Source organism: Pogoniulus pusillus, chromosome 40 (assembly GCF_015220805.1).
Source record: "Pogoniulus pusillus isolate bPogPus1 chromosome 40, bPogPus1.pri, whole genome shotgun sequence".
Lineage (NCBI taxonomy): Eukaryota > Metazoa > Chordata > Aves > Piciformes > Lybiidae > Pogoniulus > Pogoniulus pusillus.
The window spans coordinates 904,017-913,296 of record NC_087303.1 but is presented as its reverse complement, the minus strand read 5'-3'; the positions used below and the strand labels follow the sequence as shown (position 1 = coordinate 913,296).

The window sequence follows — 9,280 nt, the reverse complement described above, 5'->3', positions numbered from 1 at the left end:
AACAAGGCAGTCTCTTTTCTTTATTAGTAACTAATAAACTGGAGAATGTCTTAAAAAAGCAGAGACAAAGTGAGGCAGAGCAGAACTGCTGCAGCCCAGAGGGCGATGGAGAACCTGGGCACTGTGCTTTAATTCCTCCAAACCTCTCCACTTCACCAATTCCTTCTCTGACTCCCCAAACACAACCTGCCAGCAGCTGAAGGTTGCTCTGCACAGCCCTGCCCTGGAGCTTAGGCAGTGTCTGGATTAACTCTCGACCCTTTGTGCCTCACTCAGCTCTTCAGTGAAGCCTTCCCTGACACCCCAGCAGAAGCCCAGGGGTTGCCTCTCAGTCCACTTGGGCTGCTTGTACAACAGGAGCCAGGAGGCCAACAGATGATCAGACTGAAGGATCCTCTCTGCAAGAAGGTGCCTGGGAGAGCAGCCACAGCCTCCAACAGGAGAGAGCAACTCCACTGCATCCTGCCCCCAGTTCCTTTGGAGTTTACCTGTCTTGATCCAGAGACAGCTGCAGCCAAGCAAGAGCAGAGAGCCGGAGCCAGCAGGCAGCCTCTCAGCCTGTGGCAAGCAGCTGTCACCAGGGAAGAGGCCCTGCAGCAGCCCTCCCCCTGCAGCCCACGGCTGGGGACCTGCCTTGTGGCAGTGCTGTTAGAGCTGTCCAAGCGCAGGCAGCGCCGGCTTGAAGAGAGCTTCTTGGACTGCTTCGGTAGCCTCCTGTGGGACCTGGCAGGACGTGAGGTGTGGAGAGCAGACAGGCTGGCAGAGCAGATCAGGGGATGCAGGCTCAAGGCAGGTACAAGAGCTGCTGCTTTTAAGACATTCTTAGTCAATAAGAGTCAGAAGGGCAGCAAGAACCGAGCTGGAGCAACACCAGGAGCAGGCTTTAGAGCTAAAGTGGGTCAAGGCAGCCTGCAGCAATCAGCAGAGAGAAAAGCTCCTTTCCTTTCTTCCTCCTTGGCAGACTGATCTCTAAATCTGTGCTCTGAATGCAGACAAGCTGAAGATATTGGCAAAGACAGAGCCTGGCTCAGGAAAACAAACCCCAGGGAGCTCCCAGCTTCACTTTCTGCAGGCTGGGGAAGGGCACAGATTGGTCACTTCGGGCAAGAGCTGCCCTGAGACTTTGGTGGCTGCTTCTGAGTGGTTAAAAACTGAGCAGAGGTGGGCTGGGAGCTGGGTTCTGGGTTGATTTGGGGGCTTTTAACCCCTCTTGTCCTGAAGCTACATCTGGAGTTGAGGTGCAGAGGAGAGAAAGGGTCAGGAAGAGCATTTTCTGCAGAGGGAGAATGTGGCTGGAGGTGCCATAAATCAACTCCCTGCTGCTGCCACCTTGCTCCCTCAGGCCCTGCTCAGAAACCCCCTCAAGAGCTTCAGCCAGTGCAGAATTACTGCTGTGGGACCTCCGTGGGGACCACACCAGAGACCTCCCTTGGCTGTGTAGCTCTGCCCTTGGCAAGGGCCAAGCCTCAACCCCTCCGAGCAGGCAAGGGGGCTGGAGAGGAATTCCATGTCCCAGAGGGAGAGGATGGCTGAGGGAGGGGTTTGGAACAGGCACTGGGAGCCTTCAGCACCGACCTAACCCCAGCCCAGCTCTGGAGCTGAGTTAGGCTCCCACTGCCTTTGGGTCGCTGAGTCTGAGTTCAACTGAAGATGGTGCAAAGAGGCAGGACAAGCCCTGGAAGCACAGGGGGCAGCCTGCTCTGAGAGCCACACCCAGCTGATGCCTTCATCCCTGCAGGGGACAGCAGTGGGCAGCAGAGATGCCGAGGGCACAGCAGCGTCTCCGTGAGGCCGAAGGCTCAGAATCTGAGCAGTTCAGTCCGAGAGGAGCAGCCGGGGGGGGGGGCGGGATCTGATCAGTGCTGGCAGGAGGACGTGGCCAGGCCTTGTGCCCAGTGGCAGGGCAAGGGCAGGTGGGCAGAGACTGGAGCAGGCCATCTCTCAGCTCCCTTTCACACACCAGAGGTAGGATTTTGTACCTCCCAGACACTGGGAAGCAGAGCAGCCTGCAGGGAGGCTGAGCCTCCCCTCCCCCACATCCACCCGAGTCAAGAACCAGAAGCTTGCAGAGATGTGAAGGTTGAGTGGCAGGATGGAGCCAGGCTCTGCTCAGGGGTGCCCAAGGCAAGGGCTGGCAGCTGGAGCAGGGAAGGTTCCACATGAATGCAAGGGGAAAAGTCCTCACTGTGAGGCTGGCAGAGCCCTGGAGCAGGCTGCCCAGAGGCTGTGGAGTCTCCTCTGGAGACATTCAAAACTCACCTGCCTGTGCTCCTGCGACCTGCCCTAGGCGACCCTGTCCTGGCAGGGGTGTGGACTGGATGATCTTTTGAGGTCACTTCTACCCCCTGATGTTCTGGGAGTGAGGACTCCCCAGCAGTGAGCAGCTATGGCCTGGCCTTGAAAGCAAGGGAAGGCAGCAGAGAGGTGCAGGAAGGAGGGGGGAAAGCACATGAGCAGCCTCAGGTTTCACCCTGCAAGGAAGGGGCTGTCTGGGAGAGCTCTGGGACAGTGAGAGGGACTCAATGAAACCCAAATCTGACGCCAAGAGCAAAAGGGTTGTGAGAAGCACCCGAGGGGGGGGGGGAGGGGAAGCAGGGGATGGAGAGAGAGAGACTTCATCAGCCGCTGAGGAAAGAGATCAAGCTCCCATCTGGAGGGGCAAAAGGCCAAAGGCAGCGAGCAGATGGAGAGCAAGTGACAGCTGCTAGGAACAAGCTTTCATCTGTAGAGCTCCTCCGTGGAGGGTTCTGCTCTCCAGCTCTGAAGGCAGCACTGTGGGCACAGCTCCTCCCCGTGCAGCGCCGGGGAGCTCGCTGCAGACGCTGCCTCATTAACCAAGGGCCCCTGCAGCACTTGGCACCTGCTGGCACACAACCCTGGGCATGGGTTCAGCAGCAGAGGGTCCTGGTTCCTTCCTCAGCACCACGGAGGAGGGGGGTGGAAGGAATTAACCTGGGCCCCAGCGGCCCAAAGCAGCACTCCTGGAAACGTCTACAGGTGCCAAGAGCTGCTCCCGGCGGTGATCACCTCCCGGGAGGAAGCATCCAACTGCCTGCTCCAGCAGCCTGGCAAGGGAGGACTGCTCCAGGAGGGATTTGTCTTCAACACAGGCCTCTAATCCAGGAGCTTTGCACTGACACAGCTCTACCAGCCAGAGAGGTTTGCTGCTGCTCCCTCCCCACAGTCAGCCAGCAGCAGCAGCAGCACTCCCAGCTCTGGAGCTGTGTCTGTGCCCTGGTTTGTCTTTAATAAAGGAGCTGAGGCTTTGCTGGGCTTTGCTTCCCCTCTTAAGGCAAGAATCTTTGTCCTGCTGCTGGGATCTAACAGAGCAGCTTGGGTTACAGGCCAAAAAAAAAGGGGGGGGAAGCTCACTTCCAGTTAAAACTGAACTATTCCACTGGTCAGACAACTGAGAGTTAATAAAGAAGGGAAACCCAAACCAGCCAAACTTCAACCAAAGCCAACCCAAAGGCTCCCCCCTGGAATTACCTATCCTGAGTCCTGATCCAGAACAGATTCTGAGGTACAAGACAATAAATTAAAAGTTCATTCCAGCTACAGAGATCAACCAACTCTCAATGGGAGGTCTTCTTCACTCCCTTCCCAAATTTGGCATCGAGTCCAAGGCCTGCAGAGACACAAAAGGGTTCCTGTGCTGGAGGGTTTGGTTTGGGTTCTCCACACAAGCCCAAGGTCAGGAACTCTGTGAGCCAGCAGCTCGACAGCATCAAGTTACTGAGGCCACTCGAGGCAGTGAGTCCCTCTGAAGGGCAGCCAAGCTGGTGGGGGTGTGGAGAACAGGGCTGGGGAGGAGCAGCTGAGGGAGCTCAGGGTGCTGAGTGTGGAGGAGGCTGAGGGAGACCTCATTGCTCTGCACAGATCCCCGAGGTGAGCCTGGAGTGGGCCAGGGTTGGGCTCTGCTCCCAAGTGTCAGGTGATAGGACAAGAGGAAATGGCCTCAAGTTGCACCAGGGGAGGTTTAGGTTGGCCATGAGGAACAATTCCTGCCCTGCCAGAGTGGTCAGGGACTGGCAGAGACTGCCCAGGGAGGTGGTGGAGTCCCCACCCCTGGAGGTGTGCAAGGAACACTTGGGGCCAGGGTCTGGTGGCCATGGTGGTGCTGGGCTGCAGGTTGGACTGGATGAGCTTGGAGAGCTTTGCCAACCCAAACCACTCCAGGATTCCTCACTGGGGGGCAGGAGGTGGAGGCTGTGCTCCCCCTCCCTGCTCTGGCACTGACTGTTCCAGCAGAGTCCTGTGCCCAGCACCCTGGGGGAGCTCTCACATCACCTCGAAGTGAACAGGAAGGAGAAAGAGCTCTGGGGCTTTGCTTCCCAACTTACCCAGGAACACCAGGATGGTCCCCACCCACTGCATGCTGCTGATGGGGTTGGCAAAGAGGATGACAGAGGCCAGGATGGTGAAGAACTTGCGAGTGGTGGTGATGATGGAGCAGGTCAGAGGGCCAAAGTACACCACAGTCATGAAAATAAAGCTCTGCAAAAGACAAACAGGAGCCTTTTGGCAACCTGACAGGGGAAAGCACAGCAGAGAGCACAGAACCCAACCATGGGGGGGCTGGAAGGGACCTCTGGCCCCAGCCTGCTCAAGCAGGGCACCCACAGCAGCTTGCCTGGGAGCACAGTGGGGTTGGAAGCTCTGCAGAGGAGACTCCACAACCTCTCTGGGCAGCCTGCTGCAGGCCTCCAGCCCAGATCAAGCATCAAGCCAGAGCTGAATGTTCCTTCAAACCCTGACTGTGCACAGGAGCTGAGCCCAGATTTTACCCTGAAGGTGCCTGCAGAGGACAAAAGCACCTCCAGGGCACAGCAGGGCCCCCAGCCTCGCCCTGCCACCTCCCAGCTGGGCACAGAGCTCTGTGCTCCCCCAGGGGCTCTTTACCTGCCCCAGGGCACTGGTGAGGCCGAAGAGCAGGATGCTGTAGATGATGCTGGGGTAGCGCTCAGTGAAGCTGAGGAACTCCCAGAGCTCCCCAGTGAACAGGATGCCTGCAAGAGAGACCAGAGCATGGGCTGGGTGGGGAGGGGCCTTCAGGGTCAGCCAATTCCCATCCCTCTGCCACGGGCAGGGACCCCTCCCACCAGCACAGGGTGCCCAGGGCCTCACCCACCCTGGCCTCGAACCCCGCCAGGGAGGGAGCAGCCTCAGCCTCCCTGGGCAGCCTCTGCCAGGCTCTCCCCATCCTCACTGCAGGAATTTCTTCCTCATCTCCAGCCTCAAGCTCCCCTCTTGCAGCCCAAAACCACTGCCACATGTCCTGCCCCACAGGGCTTTGTCAGAAGTCCCTCCCCAGCTCTCCTTAGCCCCCTTCAGGCACTGGAAGGCTGCCCTAAGGTCTCACCACAGCCTTCTCCTCTCCAGGTTGGGCAGCCCCAGCCCCCTCAGCCTGTCCCCACGGGAGAGGCTCTCCAGCCCTCTGACCATCTTTGTGGCCTCCTCTGCACCCTCTCCATGCCCTTCTTGTGTTGGCAGCCCCAGAATTGGACATGGGACTTCAGGCTAAGCATGAGCCCAGGGGCAGCCTGAGCAGCCTCTGCCTGTGTGCAGCCTTCAGCTTGCACCCAGAACCCACCAGCAGCTGCTGGGCCCCAGAGCTAAGCCCCCCAGGGTGGGGAACGCAGCAGCAGCAGAGACCAACCCCTGGGCAATGGCTGAAAGCAATCAGCAAGTGCAGACCTCAGCCTGACCCCAGCCCCGCGGCAGTGCAGCCCTGGGCTGGAGCAGGAGAGCAGCAGCAGAGCAGGGCAGAGCTCCGGAGCCAGCCCAGGGCAGCTCCGCTGCGGGGCAGCAGCGTCCTCTGGTGGCCACGCGGAGAGCTGCACCCGAGCGGGGCACAGCGACCGACCCCCAGGCCAGCAGGGAGTGATCTGCAGGTGGGGAGCAGCACAGGGCAGCTCCTGCCACGGGCTGGCCCGGGGGGGCTGTGGCTTGAGCGGGGAGCTCCTTACCGGCCCCCAGGAACAAGGTGGACCAGAGGTTGACGTTGAGCATCATGTGGTTGGAGCCCGTTTGGTAGTGAGCTCTCATGTGGTCCTGGGACACCCCCGTGAGGCCATCCAGGGTCAGGGACAGCAGCTGGGAAAAGAGGAGGCAGCACAGAACAGCTTCAGCCCTCACTGCTGCACAGTGCACAGGGCTGGGAGGGACCCCCCAGAGGGCATCCTGGCCAAGCCCCCTGCGGCCAGCAGGGACAGCTCCAACCAGAGCAGGCTGCTCGGGGCCACAGCAAGTCAGACTTTGACTGTCTCCAGGCACAGGGCCTCAGCCACAGCCCTGGGCAGCCTGCTCCTGGGTCTCCCACCCTCACTGATGTCCAACCTGCATCTCCCCTGCTCCAGCTCCAAAGCACTGCCCTCAGAGACCCTTCTGCACAGCTCCTCCCCAGCCTGCCTGCAGGTCCCCTTCTGACACTAAAATGTAGCTCAAAGGGTTCCCTGGAGACCTTTTACCCCCCAGGCAGCCATTAAACAGCAAATTAAGTGCCCTCAGGACATGCCAAGAGGGATGGGTCTGCACCCACACCCTGACCTCACCCCACAGCCCACGAGGGCACCCCACAGCCCCACTGCCCTCCACGTGAGCACTTCCACGCCAGCACCAGGCTTCACCTGGGGTACAAAGGACACTGCCTTATCTCTGCTCTGCCCTCCCCATGCCAGCAGTGCTCACCAGCAGCAGCTCTGCCCTCCTGCCCCTCCCTGTGCCCCCAGAGCTCACCAGCAGCAGCTCTGCCCTCCTGCCCTTCCCTGTGCCCCCAGAGCTCACCAGCAGCAGCTCTGCCCTCCTGCCCCTCCCTGTGCCCCCAGAGCCCATCAGCAGCAGCTCTGCCCTCCTGCCCCTCCCTGTGCCCCCAGAGCTCAGCAGCAGCTCTGCCCTCCTGCCCCTCCCTGTGCCCCCAGAGCTCACCAGCAGCAGCTCTGCCCTCCTGCCCCTCCCTGTGCCCCCAGAGCTCAGCAGCAGCTCTGCCCTCCTGCCCCTCCCTGTGCCCCCAGGGCTCACCAGCAGCAGCTCTCCATAGCCAAAGCTGTGCTCCTCAGTGCCAGCTGCCCTCTTGGGCTTGTAGAGGAAGAGAGCCACCCCGGCCACGATGAGCAGCACGCAGAGGTACTTGGCTGGGGGATATCTCTTCCGCAGCACAGTCACTCCCAGGAGCATGACTGCAAAGAAGCAGCATCACAAACTGCTCCCAGGAGGCTCCACTCAGCCCAGCAGAGCAGCACTCCAAGGCCATCTGCTGCCCCCCCACGAGCAGGGTGAGGAGGAGGAGGCAGAGGCTCTGCTCTGAGGTGTTAGAGATGCCCCAGGCATGAGGCAGGAGGGCAGAGGCTCACCTGGGATGGGCTTACAGGACTTGCCCAGCACCTGGAAGAGAGAAACTTCCTTAAGCCACCACTACCAACCAGGCTATTAACTGGGGCACCAGGCTGGGACCACAGGGGGGCACAGCCCACCCTGCTGCTCCCCCCTCAGCAGCCTCACCAGACAGAATCAGAGTGGCCTGGGCTGGAAGGGACCTCCAGAGCTCATCCAGTCCAACCCCAGGGACATCCTCCACCAGAGCAGGCTGCCCAGAGCCCTGCTGGGCCTCACCCTGAACACCTCCCCCACATTCCTGGGCAACCTGCCCCAGAGTTCCACCCCCCCGGGGGTAAGGACCAGACCCACCCTGGGGCAGCTGCTGAGCTAACACCGAAGCCTCCACAAACCCTCTCAAACCTCCCACCCTCAGCACCAGCTCCCAGGCAGCCACTTCCAGGGACTGCTGCTCCCACTCCGAGCCCTCCCCACCCCCACCTGAACCCAGCCCTGACCCCCCAAAAGTGCATCCAGAGGAACATCAGCACCAAAATCTCTTCTCTCCCTGTGCCAGCAGCTTCCTCCCCACCGGTGTCTACCTCCCCAGCTCAGGGGGCAGCAGAGGGCTTAGTGTCAGGGTGAGGCCACCTCCCCCCGCCCCACCTGCGTGGGGTAGCTGACAAACTGCAGCGCTGAGTTGCTGGACACCATGGCGCCCAGGTAGGAGAGGGAGCAGGTGGCGTAGAGCCAGCTCCGGGTGCGATCTGCTTTGGCGGCGTCGAAGAAACGGATCACTGGAACGGGAGAGCAGAAACACAACAGCAGCGAGGAGGGAGGTCAGGAACGGCGCAAAAAACCCAAACCCGGCCCGAAAGTCCCCCACAGAGCACCTCGGGAACGGCGCCAGAGGCAGGGGCAGGCAGCGCTGCTGCTCGGCGCCCAGGGAGGCTCCGGCCCGGCACGGAGCGGCCCCGCACGGAGCGGCCCCGCGGCACTCACGGAGCGCGGCGAAGGCAGCGTTGATCACGCACTGGATGAAGACCAGCGTCAGGGCGTACTGGAACTGCTCCTGCTCCGCTCCCTCCCCGTACCGTCCTCGGGTGCTGCAAGCGCAGGGGACGCGGTGAAGCCCCGGCGCGGCGCCTGCGGGGCACGGCAGGGCCGGACGGGACGGGACGGGACGGGACCCCCGCCCGCCCCCGGCCCCTCACTCACATCGTCTCCTGCAGGATGCCGTAGTAGAAGTAGCAGGCGAAGACGCCCAGGAAGCAGACGGGCAGGCGGAGGCGGTCGGGGAGCAGCGCGCCGCTGGCGGGGGCGCCCATGGCGGCGGTGCGGCCGCTCAGCGCCGGGGCCAGCTCCAGCTCCAGCTCCAGCTCCGCATCCCGCGGCGGCGGCGGCGCCGGAGCCTGCCTCATGCGCCCGCCTGCCGCTCAGGGCCCCTGCGGCCTGCCCTCCGCAGCGCCGGAGCCGCCGCGGCACAGGGGCGGGCGGATAAAGCTGGGCACCGAGTGGGAGCCTCCAGGAGCGCCACGGCGAGACCCTCCATGGCCGCCCCAGCGCAGCCCCCCCGCGGCTCCGCGGCAGCTGCGGCGGCGAGGCACCGCCGGGACAGGCACCGCCCGGGGCAGCCCCGGGTCCGGGTCCTTCGCCAGGGGCGGTCCCTGGGCTGACGCGCCCCAATGTGGAGCTCGGCGATTGGCTGCCGCCGGGGGCGGGGCTGGAGGGGCTCCGTGATTGGCGCTCGGGCCGGGCGTGCGCATGCGCAGGACTGCTCCACCCCCGGGCGCGGCGCGCAGGTCCTAGCGCCCGCACGGCCCCGCTCCCCGCCGCTGCTCTCCGCTCCTCCCGCCCGGGAGCGGCCGAAGCCCCCCCGAGCGGCTGGAGGGAAGGGCTGCTCGCAGCCCACTGCAGCAGCTGTGTTCATGCTGCTGGAACAGGCACAGCTTCCCTCCGCGGGCCG

General features: G+C 62.4%; 1 protein-coding gene across 1 annotated transcript; it reads right to left on the bottom strand.

Annotated features, from left to right (window-relative positions):
• SLC35B1 (solute carrier family 35 member B1) lies at positions 1-8,749 on the bottom strand. Its single transcript, XM_064174456.1, has 9 exons — positions 8,533-8,749; positions 8,317-8,420; positions 7,981-8,111; positions 7,353-7,383; positions 7,021-7,178; positions 5,970-6,096; positions 4,903-5,009; positions 4,344-4,497; positions 1-3,628 (listed from the first exon to the last, which is right to left on the bottom strand). The coding sequence occupies exons 1-9, from the start codon at positions 8,733-8,735 to the stop codon at positions 3,576-3,578; spliced, it is 1,068 nt and encodes a 355-aa protein (XP_064030526.1). The 5' UTR covers positions 8,736-8,749; the 3' UTR covers positions 1-3,575.
• Positions 8,750-9,280: the final 531 nt, after the last annotated feature.